Below are 18,408 nucleotides of genomic sequence, written 5' to 3'. Positions count from 1 at the left end.
GCCATTTGTCAAGGTAACTATGCATCAGAAAAAGGAAAAGGAAATATTCAGTCTTTTAGACCTTTACTTAAAATACCTCTATATTGCTAATTCCTGCATACACAATTTATTTGTGTGTGTGTGTGTGTGTGTGTGTGTGTGTGTGTGTGTGTGTTTTACAGGTGCATATATACACAGACCATGTATGGAGGTCAGAGAGCAACTTTGGTTAGTCTGTTCTTCTACCTAGGTCCTAGAGATCAAACTCAGGTTGCTAGGCTTTCACAACAAGTACCTTTACCTGCCGAGCTATCTCACTAATCCATGTACTACAGAACTTATAACTGGGGGATTATAACTGTCAATATTTTCAGATGCCTGAGGCAACTCTGGTGCTGTCACGTGATCATTTTACTAGATCAGAATGTAGAGTTAGAATATGTATATATATATATATATATGGGACCTGGCTGGTTATCACAGTACGTGAGCTGTGGGACATTATTGCAGAAACAGACGTTATTGCAGAATCTTTGGGATTCCCACGACTAATACAAACCCTTATTCCATCATCAAAGAGTTGAAATGCAGAGCTGGAGCGTCTTTCACCTCTGTTCAACTTACCTCTTTGCTCAGGGCCCCAGGCAGATACCTCTTACAGAACAGCAGTAGATGAGAAACAGAAGCCAGCATTCAAGAATACCTCCTATTTTAGAGGTATTTCACCTGAGCAAGCCTCCGGCCTGTACTTGATAATATACTGCCATTAATGAAGAAATACTTTTTACTTTTAACTACTATATAGACACCAAAAACCCTGCTTTCTCACAGTAGGTATGGTAATACATTTCCATCATCATTCTTGGTTGCACAAATCTGTGCTGGAATTGATCCTTTGATGAAGCCCTAAATGATTGATCTTATTTGTCACATGTCACTAATATCATTGTCACACACACATACACACACACACACTCACACACACACAAAAGACTTTTTCTATATGTCTTGGTAAGACAATGTATGTAAGAAGGGAGGAAAGATCAAAATGATGTCAGGATTTGTGACATTAGTTTCTAAGGACACAGTGATCTGGGCTAGCCATCCCTAGAATTCTTTTAAAACTGCTAACTTTGCATTCCTCCCACTGAAAAGAAGAGAAAAGCATTCTGGACATCTGTGGATTTGGAAAGTAGTGTTTCTATATCCGTTTGCTACTGTGCAGCAACTTTAATGAGAGCCCCTAATCAAGGGGGCTTTCCCACCACTAGGAACTATAGGTCCATCAGCTTTGTTTCCAAACTCTGTGACTCATCACGGTAAACAACACTTCAGATATACGAGGTAAATAAGGGTGCTAGATCAAGCCCATAGCAAGTGACAACACAGCAATCACTTGGAAGCCCCTCAGAGTTTGAATAAAAGCCATTCCCTTTTCAGCAAGCAATTGTTCCCCTCATGAGAAACACCTTGCTAAGGGAGTTTGATAGAGACTAGCAATCAGGTCATGGGACATTGACTGACAATCATGAGTGGTTATCTCATCTGCCTCATCGCTAACTGAGTGCACCCTGTTGTGCATTAGTCTTAAAGGGAAGAGTTTTTCTACAGACCAAAGTACAAGCACCTCCTTGAAGCTTGCTTTGTAAACAAGTGGTTCTAACTTCCTGCACAGCTGCTTCTGACCTGATATCACCCCTTGCCACACAGTCAAGAAGACTGACTTGCAAGCTGAGGATGCAAAGGCATAGAGAAAGCACTGTAAGACATTCTAGCACCTGCTGGAAGGATACAGGAATGTTGTTCACACACATTAGGGGACACTTCTCTTGGAAAACAAAGAAGGGAAACCTTGTCGGTAAAACCTAGAGATCTCTTTTGACAATTTGCTTCTGAACAGTGGTGATAGAGATTTGGAATGTGATGATGGTTTAGTCAGATATTAGACTATTTGGGAAGAACGAGATTAGAAGTTTGTGGGGAAGGTTTGCAGAAAGGGCATAACTCTGAATAGACTCAGATGGTGAAAATACCTGCAGCCTATAATTAACCCTCACCAAAAGACCTCAATAGGCAGGTCGACAAGATGGCAGGACCCAATGCATCCCACTGTTTGTTGAGTGTCATATAAGCAAGGCATACTGTTGACAGGAAATAAGACTAAATATGGCCTCAACATGAACTCCTCCAAAAATATTCCTTGTAACTTCTCAACCAATCCCAATCTCTGAAGCAGGAAACGACTTTACCTACTGGAGGACCAACGAGATACCGGTGAGCAAACTGAGTCCACTGAGCACAAGGCAGAAAGTAATTTGCTCTCTGGGCTAACAAGTTAGTTAGTATAGATCTTTATTCTCTTACCTTGCCTGCCATACTTCCACAGTGTTGTTGTCAAGCCAAATGTTTTGGTCACTATGTCTATATCTATCAAAACATTGCTCCTAATCAGGAGTCACTTTGTTACAGCACAAAGATTTCTGCCACTTCAGAATTCAACGGAGAACCATAGATTGCACAAGAATCAGAGAACCATTCATTCAGATACTCAGGAATACCATAAAAACACTAACCTAGATGTCATAATATGTGCACAAAGGTAAAAAGAGAGAAGAAAAAACATAAATAAAATAAAGATAAAATTAAAAAAGGAAAGTGCCTAACATGACATTATGAGACAAGGAACCTCCAAAAATGCACTTGAGTTTGTTTTCTGTTGGCTATCTACTTCTGGGCATGCAGCTTATCCTTATGAGTGATTTGTTCCCACAATGAGACTCCCTTTGAGAAAAGCAAATTCTCATTTGCAAGTGGTTATCAATTGGAGATAGATTCCAGGTTAGTCACGAGGGCCTGTATCCATTTCTCATTTCAGCTCTAAGACCCCAACTGGTGCAGGCCTGCTTCAGTCTCTGAGTTGATTTAGAGGGTCTTGTTCCCTCTGGCTCTTACACTTTTATTGCCTCCTTTTCTAGGGAGGGATTGAATGGAGACAGCCTGTTAAGGACTGTGTTCCAAGGTCTCTCACTCTCTGCACACTGTCTAGCCATGGGTCTTTACTTATTCCCATCTGCTCCCATTTGTGCCTCTCTAACGATGGCTGAGCAAGGCGCTGGTCTGCTTCCCTAGCTGGAGTCAGTTGGTGTGCATGTGTCTCAATTAGGAAAGTCCTCTGGCACCTGGGTTTTCGGATAGACCAGAAGAACCTCATGAAAGCTATAAGGACATTTAACCACAGGAGCTGTCTGGCCATCAGGAGAGACCCAGATCCAAAACACAACTACAGACTCCTGGGTTTCCTCATGTCTACCTCCTTGCCTACCTGGCCTTAACTTTGTCCCAACACCAAAAAGCAAGTAAAAGATAAACATACACATGTACTGGGGGTTCACTGGCTTGTCCTTATCCCCAGAAAGATCTGGCCTTGTTCTAATCAGTTGTGGTGTCAGTAAACACATTTCATATTTGGGATTAAACCAGAGGGGGTTTCTGTTAAAAGTGATGAAATGTTTGGTGTCGTTTCTTCATGAGCCTAGGACCTGAGCAGTAAACATGTCATTTTGGAACCAAGTGATTCAAAGAAGCAGGGTCAGCAGAGTCTGTTCTGACAGGGGTGGTGGCAGTGACAGCATGAAGTGCATTTCCAGAAGCAGAAAATGGCTACATCCCCAGTGTGACCATACTGTGCCCCATGTCAGCATCAGTAGGAGCTCTGTCACTGGGCTCAGAGATGTTGGGTTTTATTTCTAAATGACTCTACATCAGTCTCAGAAACCTGGGCTATCCCTGATCTTCTGATGCCTTCTAGTTTCCTTAATAAGAACAAGCTTTGATTAACTATGAACTCAGAGTCGGAACTGAATCGAGCACTAAGGCTACATAAGCCTGGAGTACTAGGAGTTGTATTTCATCTTACCCAGATCGGGACCTAGCTATAATTGAAGTCATTAAACAGGGCAGTTAGGGATTGTGAAGCCCAGAGAAGAGGCATGGTGCTTCATCCCCCGATCAACCTTCTCCAGTCCAAAGGCCTCAATAATAAGAAAAGGTCTCTTCAAATTCCTCTGCCTAGAGATGCGCCACGGCTTCGGTAGCGACCGGCTCTCCTTAGCTGCCTGAGCGGCGCCAGCACCTTCCTCGGGAGCTCGCAGCAGCCGGCTGGCTCCTGCTCCACGGCAACCATGTGCGACCGGAAGGCGGTGATCAAAAATGCAGACATGTCGGAGGAGATGCAACAGGACTCGGTGGAGTGCGCTACTCAGGCGTTGGAGAAGTACAACATAGAAAAGGATATTGCGGCCCATATCAAGAAGGAGTTTGACAAGAAGTACAACCCCACTTGGCACTGCATTGTGGGGCGGAACTTCGGTAGTTATGTGACACATGAAACCAAACACTTCATCTACTTCTACCTGGGTCAGGTGGCCATTCTTCTGTTCAAATCTGGTTAAAAGCATGGACTGTGCCAAACACCCAGTGATCCATCCAAAAACAAGGATTGCATCCTAAATTCCAAATACCAGAGACTGACTCTTCAGCCTTGCTATGGGAACACCTCGTTTGAATCTGTTGTGTTTTGTACAGGGCATCACCCTCTGTACGAGTTTGTGGTTATAAAATAATTAGTAAAACAGCTTACATTTGTATTTATTTTCTAGTCCACACTTCTGTACCCGTTTTTTTCTCCCTTAGGCCATCCCTTTAAAATAAATCTGTTGGTGATGTGTAAAAAAAAAAAAAATTCCTCTGCCTAAACTGGTTTTCTGAAGCATGCTTCCAAAACACACTCTTTTATATAATCACATAAAGCATATATACTATATAACTATAATATAAGGTTATATGGTTATAGAATAATTTTATAATGATATTACGTGATTAATTGTAATTGCTCCTCTTTTTAAATTTCTTTGAAGATTTGTTTATTTTTATTTTATGTGTATGGGTGCTCTGCCTGTAGTGCCTGCAGGGATAAGAAGTGGATGTCAGATCTCCTAGAACTAACTAAAGGTGTGGACAGTTGTTGAGCTGCCTACATATACAGTCACTCTTTCAGACAAGCATGTGGTATATAACATAACTAATGTAGTGTTATCATGTTAGCTGACTTATGGAACAGGAGTTGGGCAAAGTGTTTCTCTCCTGTTATGCTGCCAGTGGTTTCTTCCCTCCTAGGAATTAAAAAAAACATTTCACTAACAGAAGCTAACATTTGTAACTAACAATTGTTAGAATCCTACCATAATAATTCTTTTTGTTTGTTTGTTTTTCTTGTGTTTTGTTTTTGTTTTTCAAGACAGGGTTTCTCTGTATTGTTTTGGAGGCTGTCCTGGAACTCTCTCTGTAAATCAGGCTGGCCTTGAACTCAGAGAGAACCACCTGCCTCTACCTTCCAAGTGCTGGGATTAAAGGCATGTGCCACCACCACCCGGCTGATAATTCTTTTTTGGGTACATTTTGCTAAACATAAATATATTGCCTCACAGAAAAGGCACATCTTAACATGTTACTATTTACTAAGTTGACCAAATAGCATCCGTTTTCAACCTCACTGGCAAACAAGCTTGTGACAAATGGATCCAATTGCATACTATGTATGCCAGCTGTATACCATAATGAAATTGGATAATCCATTTGAAAAATAGTGAATTCTATAGCTTAAAATGCTATATTATTTTAATTATTAGTCAGTGTCTTTGATTGCTATTTAGGTTAATCATGTTTGTGGTTTTGATAGCATTTGCAATCTTTGAGCAACTGTTCATTGTTTAGATCTTTCGTGATTGGTCTATTAGTCAAATAGACTGTGGGAGCTTCCAACCTCTACATCATGTATCCCAGATTCCATGCAAAAACCAAAGCTTATGGGGATATCTGTCCTTTTATCATGTCCTTTGTACTATAACGCTTAAGTCAGCTCAAAGCCAGAGAGCTCATTGACTACTGCAAAGCAGAGACAGTGCGCTCAAAGGCTCCAGCAGGCTGGTAGAATCAAAAGAGCAAAGACACCAAGAAAGAGCTGTAATTAAAAGCACTCTTCATGGGTCAAAAGTGCAGCTCATTAATGTTTTGCTGAGCAGATGGCATTAATGAGCAGCCAAAGAGCCATGCTCGTTATCAGTGTTCCCTTCGTTATTCCTTTGGTACAAATGGCTCAGTGGACAGGAGACCAGGCCTTCCCTGCATGATTAGATTTGATAATTAACACCCTACCTGGCTTCTACAAAAGTGCTCAGTGGGACAAATAAAGGAGAGAATGCATAAAATTAGAGCAAAAGAAGTGTTCCTTCTTAATATTTAAAAAAGATAACACACCTCAGCATCACCTATAATTATGCAAACATTGGAAATTTCCAGTAATGTAGTAAATGGTTAACTAAATGACTATAACACCCCTAACTAAAAAAATATGCTGCCTTGAAAATATCTTTCCAAAAACTTATTAGCATAAGAAAATGTTGCTGATATGTAAATTTTTAAAAAGCAGTCAATCATACATGCACCCAAACCTTAGTTATATAAGACGTGTAATTTTTAAAAAATGTGCCTAGATAAAGGTTAATATGAAGTGCAATGAAATATTAACTTTGTCTCCAAGAAGCATGGAGAATGAGAATTTTTTTTCTTTTGGCTTCTGTAATGATCACATACCACTTTGCTAATGAAATAAAAACACACCAAACTCATAACAGCAGTTAGCTCCACGAAGGGCGGTGGGACTGAAGAGTCCTTCTGTTTGTTCTCTCCAGAACATATTCTTGGGCTGGAAAGATGACTCTATGGCTGCTCTTCCAGAGGACCCAGATGTAATCCAGAAGCCATGTGGAGGTTCCAGCTGTCTCTAACTCCATTTCCAGGAGATCTGATGTCCTCCTCTAACCTCCTCAGGGTACCAGGCATACCCATGGTACATAGACTACATGCAGGCAATACCGATAGCAAGTTTCTAAAAATTTTTAAAAACTGTATTCTAAATTCCTGTATGTTATTAAAAATAAAAAGTAATTTGTTTTCTAACAAAAAGTAGAATCATGGAATATATTTTTCTTCCTTTGTACTTGACATGGAAACAAAATCTTCATTCTAGCCTATCTAATATACCTCAAGCCATTTGCCTTGGTGTTAGAGAAGCCCGGAATTTTGACCCAAATCTATCTACCTGTGTGGCCTTGAGTTAGTTAATTCACCTGCTGTATCCCAAGAATCTTAGAACATGGATACTTCCCTGCCCACCAACATGAAGTAATTTACAAGAAAATGCTTGTGATCTCTAAAATGCTCCTTCATGCAAAGTGTCATTGAGCAATAACGAACATTCACGTTTCTAACAGAAAGGAAAATCTTAAGCTATTTAACTGTGATCTGAACAGGGGGAATTTTAAAACTGAGAAGGCAGGAATATTTAAGGAGGTCTTTCTTCTCTCTCTTTTTTTTCTTTTTGTATTACATAGTTCTCAAACAACTCAGACTAGCCTTAAATCCATGAAGTAGCTGAGGGTGACCTTGAACTTCTGATCCTCCTGCCTTTACCTCCAGAGTGCAACCATGCCAGTTTATTTAGTGTTGGCGATTAAACCCAAGATGTCATACAGTCAAGTCCAGCACCCTACCAGCTGAGCTACATCCGTAGCCATCCTTCTGCAGATCTTTAACATCACAAACTGACGCATTTCCAGGGAAGAAATTATACATTAAATTAAATAACTGAGAAAAGTTTTAAATAGCAAAGGCTGTTCAGCGTGGGAGATGTGTGTGTGTGTGTGTCACACACATTTGTAGGTATATGTATGTATTCATACATATGTATAAAATTCAAATAGGACCAGATTTATCCTGCATATACTCTGACAGCTGAGGTGAAATTGATTGACAAAAGTTGATTTTATTCTAATATAAGAGCGCTCTAAACAGCACTTCCAGCAAACAAGTTCAGGAGCTCATCAAAGGGTAGTCAGTATATTTAGAAGGTAGCGGTCCCTGCTTGTGGCTTAAATGTCTTCCAAGCTCTCTGTTAGTTCCATGATCTCTCATCACCTCAGTCAACAGGAAGGTTTGACAGGAACAAAGGAAAGTGACGTGCAGCTTTCTCTACACAAAACTCATGGTCTCCACTCTTCAACTCCCAGCAGAGGCCTCTGGGCTGCAGCTCAACCACCATCCACAGTGCTCATCACTATATGTTCTCCATCGTGCTTCAGTTTCTAAGCATCACGAAGGAGACAAGTCTCCTGACGCTGATTTCTCAATGACCCAACAAGTAAACGGTAAGTCTCTTGGAATAAATTGTTTGGATTTTATTACTTCCTTCAGCTCGCTCTGATGATGTGGGTGGTAACAGTAAAGGAGACAATGTCAACCACACTGCTCTGCTCTGCCTCTGCCTGGGCAAGATGGCCTCCAGAATCACGGGGCAATGAAGAACTGCTTAAGAATGTACTTCTTTTCTTACACCCCGGCTGGCATTGAGCTTTGGCGTTGAAGTCAATGTTTTGTTTTGCTAATTTCATGAATAGCAGAGCTTTGAGTTGTTCCAACTAGCATTCCTTCAATTATTAATGAAGCTAGACACAGAAAAAGAAACTGAAGGACTCGGGTGGGGTTGCTGAATTGTCTCACAGTAACCCCACACTATTCAGTCTGCATGTATTTGAACCACAGTTTACTGCCCTGACAAGGACTCTGTCTTTCCAGTCGAATGGTTCCACTGTCAAATACTACAGAGACCATCTTGCCACACTCTTATAGCACATGTCCCTGTGGTCTGCCCTCTCAGTACCCTGAACTGTTTGTCTATTTAGAGTATAGAACCCCAAAATTTCACACATAGGTCTCCAGTGAACAGCACTCCCGAAAATGGTTTGTAGAACGTTTTTGTGCCAACATGTACCAAATGAGAACATTGCTATAAACCAAACTGTTAAGGCAGGTTTCTTCCACGAGATGGTAGAGTACTTTTTTCCCCTATTAATCTGTAGTTTTAGTTTTTCAGTCATGAACATGGAGTAGGTTGTGTAAACAAAAAGGATAATTGGCACATTTAGGACGCCTCACAGAAGCTGAAGCTGCACTTTCCATGTGGTCTCTTGCAGCCTGCAGGACCCCTAGAATGAAAGCCGTGCCCGAGTTGGCACCCATAGTTCAGCCACCAGGAGCAGCCCCACTGCCTGCAGTGAGCTCACCTGATGAAGTACTCTAGTGACCAGGTCTGAGGGCCAAGATGGCAACCACCGCTGTCTATGTTACTGTGGGTTATGCCACGAGGCACACATTGGCTCATGTTCATCTTTGGGCAACTCCATGGAAGTACCATCAAAGACTGACATCACTTACCTGGAACGTCAGGGAGCGCTGGCTACTTAGCGCCCTCAGAGGAACCCTACTTTTATGAGATAAATCACTTTGTGGAATGTGCCAAAAGCTGGGGTGGCATTAAGTTCCGTGAGGATTTTGACAAGGTGCTGAAGACTTGCAAAGAGATTCACCAAATCAAGATGTTCAAGTTGAAGAAATGGCAAAGTGGCTTTGGTGAAAAAAAATGCAGTCGCAGATTGGGGAGACAGCTCAGCTGGTAACAAAACAAAGCTTCCTGTGAAGCATGAAGACTGGAGTTCAAATCCCCGGGGACGCAGGTAAGCAAGTGTGATCATACCCCTTGATCACCACAGCACTGTGGGGGTGAGAGAGGAGACAGGAAGGTGGCTGCCGACTGACTGCCAGACTGGTACAAGGCTCCGTGAAAGAAGTTAGAGAGTGATAAGGAAGAATCCTCCACAGCCTCTAGAAGGATCTGGCCTTGTGCATGCACATGTGTGTATACCACACACACACACACAGACGTGTATACCACACACACACACGTATACCACACATACACACACGTGTATACCACATACACACATGTGTATACCACACACACACACACACACACACGTGCAATGTTTTCATTTGTAAGTTAATTAGAGTAAAATTATTTTCTTCAGAATAAAAATAAAAATTAAAACGATCATGAAGGAAGTAGTGGCAGAACATAAATAGTGTTAGGAATTTTGGACGAGGGACAAGCATGCCAGGCACACAGAGCTTAAGTGAGAAGTTTTATTAGAAAGGGAAGGGAGGAGGGAGGGAAAGGGGGGGAAGAGAGAGAGAGGGGAAGAGAGAGAAGTCCTGTCTGGCCCTTCAGAGGAACAGCAGGAAAGAGAGAAGTGGGCAGGATTTTTTTTCCTTTTAAAGGGTCCTTTGCACCTACGTGCAGACTATATAGTGATGTAGCAGCCATGGAACCCTGGACTGACCAGGGCACTACCTGAGTTCATTCTGCCAGGCAACAGGAGGCAGGCCAGCATAATGCCTGAATCCTTACAGAGAGAAAAATAAAGATTCTATTTCTAAACTATATCCCCTTTGTTCTTGATTTAAAAAAAAAGAAAAAGGGAAGACTTGTAGAATAAATTTTATGTATGCAGAAAGTATTGCAAAGTGAATCAAAACACTGCAGACATGGGATTCCACAGGCTTGCCTCCATTGCTGTGGAGACATCTGCTTCTCTTAAAGGAGGGAGGGAGGGAGGGAGGGAGGAATGTGTACATCAGGAGCACCTTGGAGGCAATGAATATTGAATTTTTATGCAAATATTTTTCTATTTGAGTCCTGAGAGGCTTGAACACCTAGTCCACAGTCCATTACTAGGAACAGCAGTGTGTGATCAAACAGAAGGCAGGTGTTGATCCACCAGCACTCTGGCCTTATCATAGCTGTCAACAGTCCTCCTGAGTTTGCACTCCCGTGTGCAACTAAGCTTGAGGGGAAGCTGTAATTGGAAAAAGATAATCTAAGAATGGGCAGGGGGTTGGTGTTCCCAAATTCTGACAAATCACACAAGCAAATTCCAAGGCCAGCACTTCTCCCAAGCATTCCGCTGAGTGTGTATCTGTGAGCCACCTAAGATACAGACCTCTCCCCAGATCCTTCATCCCTCCCATGCTCTTGCAACCTAGCCAGAATGGCACGGAAGGTAGTTCTTCCAATTATATCAGAAAGACCACTGTTCACTAATTTACCCATAGATGTAACTGTTACAGCATACCTCTTTTAACAAACAGTGCTAAATTATTTTTAATGGTAGTTACTGAAGCTTCTAAAATGATGCTTTAATATAAAGTTTAAAAAGTACATTTTTAAAAACAATGCATTATATTTTGTCTGGCTGACACAAAGGTGCTGACTTCAAACGTTGCTTGGTTGAATAAAAATGCATTGGAATCATTAAAAAAAGTACATTTTAAAAGAAACTGGGTGCCATTTATGAAGCCACTTAACCCTAGATGTAGCACAAATCATACTTTAAAGAAAAACAATATGCATATGTATGTGTATCAGTGAGAGGTACTTCTTAGAAAATAATTCATAGACATTAAAAAGTTGTAAACCAGAATATTGTATTGTTAAACTTTAAATCAATTTTACTAATAAAATTCTACAAAGATGACCTTTAAAGTGACTGAGTTAAGTTTTCAAAATCTATTGAAATTGTAAAGTTTTATTGCACAGTAGCCCTGGAATATGATGAGAACCATTTTGTTCCATTAGCACAAGGCCTCAGGATGATCAGTGTCTGGAAGGTTCTTGCCTGGTGCTGCCCCATAGAAGAGGCTCAATAGAGACAGCGAGCCAGACAGCTAGGACTACGCTGAGAGACTGTGGCCTGAGACTCATGTCTTGGTGAAGGGAAGCAGAGTGAAGGGGTTTGGGTTCAGCCTTCAAGGTCGCAATCCAGAGGCAGCTAATCACCTGGTGTTTGAACAGATCCGAGGAGAAACCACCAGTTTACAGCTCCATGATAAATGTGGATCCACCCCAGGTCTGGAGGATAGGGCTGGGATCAAACACAAGGCTGAGCTCCAGGATACAGAGGCACAATGGTTCCTTCAGCCAGAAGAGAGGTCAAAACCAGGGGTTGCTTAATCATTAAATGACTTCAAACAAAAGAAGAAAGGATCGCATGCTAACAGCCCCTCCAACTGTAATCAGCGGGAGGCCTCAGCACAGCCAGCAGAGGAGAACCGGTGCCTAGGAAAGAAAGGAGAACAGCCCACAGGAAGAGGAAGTCTGTCTCCAAGGGGTAAACGGGTCAGCGTCAAGAGCCCTTGATGCCTCTCAAAGGAGGGAGTTGCCCTGAAGAATCGGTGCTGGGAAGAGATTGGGGGTGGGGGGAGGGGACTGGTCTGCTTGGCGCGTTAGATCCACTCACCTGATCCATGCCTGCTCCCAAACGCGGCGAGCAAGCCTGTTCATCAGCATGCTCTCCACATTCGTCAAGCCAGTTCCTAAGCATGGCTTCTCTTTAAACAAAACTACAAAGAAGCTCTTTGTATCATCTATTTCCTTTGACTCCGACAGTGTTAGCAAGCCAGCAAGAAATGTGGCTGGTGGGCGCCCCTTCCTGCTTGGCTAGCCTACTCCTTTCATGTCACCGCGAGTCCTTTCTGTTTATTGCTTGGTCACTTGAGAGGCGAGCTTTGGCAGCAGCTTCATACCCAGAATCAGAAAGGGAAATCCATTTCTTTTTCTCCAGACTTAGCACAGTAGGCTCCCAGTGCAGCCAAAGAAAGCGCATAACAGTACACATCACGTCTTGTAAATAATCCCCTGGAAATGTCCCCAGCTTCCCATCACTCTTAGAAGAAAATGCAAACTCCGAATGTCCTCCAAGATCTTAACTGGTCAGATCCAACCCAGCTCCCAGCCTGCTCCCCACCCTCCCTTTATCAGGATACCTTACAACCAAAGATCTAGTCAGTCTATGTTGTTCCAAAAATATTGAGCAGAGCTCTTTATCACCCTTTAAACAACACAATAAATGCATACATACAGCTATTTGAACAAGCCTAGATTAAGAGTCACCCCTCCAGTCCTGATTTGTGGTCACTCCATCACATACAGGACTATCTGTTATTACCCATGCACGCACCTATCTTTCTTATCCCTGGATAACTACAGGGGAGAGGGAATTGCCAGAGCCAAGAGCTAGAAAGCAAACATAAACATCCCCATATACACAAAACACCAGCCCCTAAGAAGCAGGACCCCACAGTGGAGCACTGGTGCACTGTTGAATCCTGCTCACCTTTCCACTGTGTAAAGGGTTAGGATCTGTAAGATGGGGAGCACTCCCACACTGTTGAATCCTGCTCACCTGTGGGGACACCAGACCTTGAGCAGAAACCCACTTCCCCTTCGGCCTGGGAGCAGGCATCTGTGTAATGTTTACTGGAAACAATTCAGTGCTTTAAAGCTTCATAGGGCTCAGATAAGGGCTTGCTCACTGAAATACCATGACTGTCACACCCCCTACGGCTAGATGCCTCTTCCTGTCCCTGCCCCCTGTGGTGTCTCCCCGATTCTGGGGCCGGAGATTAAACCACCAGCCAGGAGGGTGAGAAGTGGAAAGAATGGTATGTAAATGGATGGCAAAAGTCCTTAAAAAGGGAAGCTCTTTTTTTCTTGGAGAGACTTCTCCTGAGACTTCTCCTGAGAGCTCTCCTAAGCGGACTGGGGTCTCCTCCTAAGCTGACTTGGGAAGCATAAAGTTTTCTTAAAGCAACCGACCGGTCTCTGTGTCATCTATCCCGACCACCTCGCTACATTCTCGGATGCAGGCCGCACAGCAGGTGCGACACTCACCTTTCCCCTGAATAAAGGGTTAGAGTCTGTAAGACCGGGAGCACTGGAACACTGTTGAACGCTGATCATCTTTCCCCTGTGTAAAGGGTTAGAGTCTGTAAGACCGGGAGCACTCATGTACTGTTGAACACTGCTCATCTATCTATCCCCTGTGGGAAGGGCTCTGGTCTGTAAGATGGGAGCACTCATGTACTGTTGAACACTGCTCATCTATCTATCCCCTGTGGGAAGGGCTCTGGTCTGTAAGATGGGAGCACTCATGTACTGTTGAACCCTGCTCATCTACCCCCTGTGTGAAAGGTTCTGGTCTGTAATATGGGTTTGCTTTGTTTTGAGTTGCAGTGGTCAGTCTCAGCTGGGTGTCTAAGCAAGTTTGCTGCCCATCTTAGCAACTGCCACATCCTTATCCAAGACTGCTAAGAACGTCCTTTGCTGTTTCATCATTCCACATATGCATGTGGAAAACATCAACTCCAGGATTCCAGCCTTTTTCACCAATCTCAGCAATGTGTCATTGTACCGGAAATCCATGATTGTTAAAGGAAATAAAATCAGCATGCCAAAGAGTATATCTGCACGCTTCATATTTATTGTAGTACTATTTACAATATTATGTGAAACCTGACCAGACTCCCACAAATGAATGAAGAAAATTAATGCATATGCACAAAGGAATAGTATTCAGCCAGAAAGAAGGAAATCATATCATTTGCTGCAATGTTGAGAGAGCTGGAAGATACCATGTTAATTGCAATAGTCAGATACAGAAAGACAAAAGACATCAGATTTCCTGTCTCATGTGAAGACAAAAAGAAAAGATTATCTAAATTGTGTGTGTGTGTGTGTGTGTGTGTGTGTGTGTGTGTTGAGTGATTGTTGACCAGAACCTAGTGATCACTAATGCCCAGCCTTCTCTTGGTAGCATCAGCAAGCACCACTGGTCTTTGGAATTTGCTGAGCCCAGACACCTCACTTGCCAGATAGCAAGAGTAGGGGAGGTGACACAGCAGGCTCCCCACAGTCCCCAAACAAACATGGCTTCTCTCTGGACCCAGAATGATGCTGTGCTCCTTTGAGGGCTGAGCTCATTTCCCAGGACCTCTTTTAAGCCTCTGGGTCATTTCTTCCAAAGTCTCTAGTATGGTCACATGTTTCTTGGCCATAGTGATACATTCATTCTGAGAAAGGTGTGGTTGGTCAATTTTTTGGACATTGTGTAGATATCACAGAATGTACTCACAAGAATTTACATGGATCTGGGCTATGCGTTATATACAATAACACCTGTGACTGTCGCTGACAAAAGCATTGGAACATAGTATTTAACTATATCGGTAAGATGGCAACTGGTTAATGCTGGATCCCTCATCTCTACCTCAAACTTGATTCACCTACCACCCACTATTCTGCTAGCCGCCAACTAAAGAAAGTTGGCCTCAGAAGACTTCAGGTTTCACACACACACAGCTCCGCATCTGCATCTTGGGCTCTTCTATGCCCTTTCCTGGTGACCCCACCACCTCACCACTGAATAGAGTCTCCTTGACGGTGGCCATGTCAGAGGAACAGCAGATGGCAATTGACTTCAGGGAATCGACCCACCAGGAATCAAAACCCTTATGGGTGAATCTCATAGGCAAGACCCTGACAGCCTCGGCCCCAGAATGTTTCTTGCTACTGCTGTTCTTTGCATGTTTGCAGCTGCCATTCTTCTCTGGTATCTGCATGGTGTGAATGGGCATGGGGAGATCTCGCTGCCCTTAATGCAGTATGATCATGCCATGGAAGTACCCAACTCTACTGGGCGTTTTTACCTGTGGATTATAATCCAGATGATTCCTCCTAAACTGTACTGTTTAACTGAAGCAATGATTTTATATAATAGCATAGTGTTAGTTTAAATAAGATTTTAATGACTGAGGGCTTTGAATAAATATAGTGAAGAATTCTAACAGAAATTAGTTTAGTAGAAAAATTAGTATAGGTAAGGTAGGATAAAATGTTGCCCCTGCCTCTGAGAAAGTAGAGGCTGCAGAGGATAAAAAAATAAAACAAGGAAGTGTTACACAGATACTGAGGCGCCATATAGACTTGTGGTTTAGGTTAATGATTAAGAAAAACAATTGAGGGGCTGGAGAGATGGCTCACAAGTTAAGAGCACTGACGGCTCTTCCAGAGGTCTTGGGTTCAATTCCCAGCAACCACATGGTGGCTCACAACCATCTACAATTCAATCTGGTGTATATGTAATAAATAAATAAATCTTTAAAAAAAATAGAAACTAAAAAAAAAAGAAAATCAATTGAGTCCCAGTAGCCCAGCTAGCTTAAATTCTTTTCATCTTAATGTTGAGAGATGAGTTCAGAGGTTTTAGAGTGCATCATAGCTGAAACATAGCTTTGAAAGTAAGTTAAAGTTAGGCTAAGATGTTTTTGTCAAATAGCTTTGAGGGGGGGAAATCCCTTCAAAAACAAGATAAAGGACACATAGCTAAGTGATAGGTTCATTAAGGTTAGGGATCAAAAACAAAGCAGCCCAATTATTATTAACTTACATACCTTTCTTGCTAGGATGGGTTGGTGACCAAAGGCAATGATTAATCCTTTGTGCCCATTTCTGTCCTCAATTTCCTGATATTAAAAAAATGCTGATGAGTAGATATGCACCCTAAAGATTTAAAGTAGAGCTGGATGATTGTTTTCCATATGTAAGGGTTTAAGTTTGTGATTCTTTTAAGATTCCTTATAAGATTACCTTTCGAGATATATAATAACACAATTGGTCCTTTCTTTCTAACCTCAAAACGCAGTCTGCCAGCGAAAGAACTGGCTGAGAAAACACCTCGCTTGCTTACACTCTGCTAATCTATAACAAGTGGCTTAGACATGAGTGTATGTGAGTTATTGGGACAACTTGTTTTTTACCTGAAACATGTAAAATATTTAATCATGGAAGGTATATGGAAAACATTCTGTTTATTATTTGTATACATTGTAATCATTCACTTGAAAAATAGAATGTAACTTTTTGTATTGCTTGAAAGAATTTGCTGGGATATGTAAGCTGTAAAGAAAAAAATAAGTTTAGGGTTAGTTAGAAGGAAAACATCAAGAATGAGAGAAGGAAAACACCAGGAAAGAAAATAAGAAGAATAAAAAAAGAAGTCAGAATGAACTCATCAAGAGTGTGTGTGTCTTTTCCCTACTCCCTCAGATAGAAAAGTCCTAGCTCTCAGACCCTTTGGGATCCCCATTATGCCCTGAGCTGTGGAGGCTGGTCTTCACAGTGGCTGTGTCTCCCTCATTATCTCCAGTATCTATGGTCTTTTTAGGACACAGGTTGTGTTAACCATATAGTCCCTCCCTTCCTGATCTACTTGACTAACTTGTCCAAGTTCCTGCTCTAGTTGTGATCTCCCTGAGAAGAATTGTCCCCGAGACGTTCAAACATTAGAACATCTACAAACAGTGTAACTTGCCCATCCCATTCGCCTCAAATGCTAGTCTCTAGTCCCTCCTCTCTGTTTCCTTCCCCACGTCTCTGCACCTGGTATCAATAAATTCTTTTTTCCTCTGAAATCAGATTTCTCCTGAATAATTCCCCTCTCTGTTTTGGTACTATTTTTCTTCCAATTCCTCCACTCCCGGAAAGTCAGCACACTGGCTTTGGTTTCTCCTACTTTTCAGCATCTAGACTTCACTCATGCTTTCTCTAACACATTCTGTAAGTTCCACTTCTTACCATTAAAATCTAAATCTTTACTTGTATGATTAAGTGGGTGTCAGCAAACTTACCTGGTCAGTACAGCAGCTGATAGCCTGACCCAAGCTAAGATGTGTCACAGGTGTTAAATTCATACCAAATTATGAGGTAAAAAGAATATAAAATGTCTCAGTGATTGTAGTATTGTTGAGTAATTTGTCAATAGAGTAGTTTAGCTAAATTGAGTTAAATGAAAATACTTTTTTAGTTTTTCTTTTTTATGGTTGCTATTAAAATTTTTTTAAAGATTTATTTATTTATTACATATATAGTGTTCTGCCTACATTCCAGAAGAGGACACCAGATTGAATTGTAGATGGTTGTGAGCCACCATGTGGTTGCTGGGAATTGAACTCAGGACCCCTGGAAGAGGAGTCAGTCAGTGCTCTTAACCTCTGAGCCGTCTCTCCAGCCCTGCTATTAAAATTTTTGAAGTTACATTTAGGCTATTGTTTAATTTCTTCTTATCAGCAATAGGATGAGACAGTGTCTTGCTATGAGTTCAGTCCTCCTGCTTCTGCCTAGGATCACAGGGAAGCCCCACCCCCCATATCTGACCTCACATCCTATTTCTGCTGGATGACATTGCTGTAGACCTTAAACTCAATGGGGTCAAAGTTATTTTGCTCATGACTAAATTTTCAGTGACATTAGCACTGCACCTGAGACATAGTGACTGGATTAGTGGATGTATTTTGAAAGAATACATTTTTTTTCTGGGTAATTGGATTTAAATCTAACTTCTTCCTTTCAGAAAAAGAGGAAGCAAAGGTAAACAACTTTAGCCAGGGGATTAGAAAGCTGCCTCTCAGTACCTGTGTTCTCTGTCTGCCTTGGGTATCAGAGCTTTTAGTTTTATAGACTTACACATTTACTTATGATTAAGGGTCTGAACTGTCAGGCTGGCCTAGTTTGCTACTGGCTTTAAAAGACAGCATACCCACCTGAGACTGCTCAACAACTAGATTCATCTTCCAAATTACAGA

At 42.0% G+C, this 18,408-nt stretch overlaps 1 protein-coding gene and 1 long non-coding RNA gene across 2 annotated transcripts; one reads left to right on the top strand and one right to left on the bottom strand.

The window, feature by feature from the left end:
• Positions 1-4,039: 4,039 nt before the first annotated feature.
• LOC121136905 (dynein light chain 1, cytoplasmic) lies at positions 4,040-4,612 on the top strand. The gene has a single exon (XM_040738417.1). The coding sequence runs from the start codon at positions 4,161-4,163 to the stop codon at positions 4,428-4,430; it is 270 nt and encodes an 89-aa protein (XP_040594351.1). The 5' UTR covers positions 4,040-4,160; the 3' UTR covers positions 4,431-4,612.
• A 5,801-nt stretch (positions 4,613-10,413) lies between these two features.
• LOC121137184 lies at positions 10,414-13,242 on the bottom strand. The gene is made up of 2 exons (XR_005874418.1): positions 11,768-13,242; positions 10,414-10,787 (listed from the first exon to the last, which is right to left on the bottom strand). It is a non-coding gene; the product is annotated as an uncharacterized LOC121137184 (long non-coding RNA).
• Positions 13,243-18,408: the final 5,166 nt, after the last annotated feature.

This window comes from Mesocricetus auratus, unplaced genomic scaffold, assembly GCF_017639785.1.
Source record: "Mesocricetus auratus isolate SY011 unplaced genomic scaffold, BCM_Maur_2.0 Super-Scaffold_100676, whole genome shotgun sequence".
Taxonomy (NCBI): domain Eukaryota; kingdom Metazoa; phylum Chordata; class Mammalia; order Rodentia; family Cricetidae; genus Mesocricetus; species Mesocricetus auratus.
The sequence above is the reverse complement of the archived record's forward strand: the minus strand, read 5'-3'. Positions and strand labels throughout refer to the sequence as shown.

Coding starts and splice junctions, on each gene's coding strand:
- LOC121136905 (XM_040738417.1), top strand. CDS start 4,161: ATGTGCGACCGGAAGGCGGTGATCAAAAATGCAGACATGTCGGAGGAG.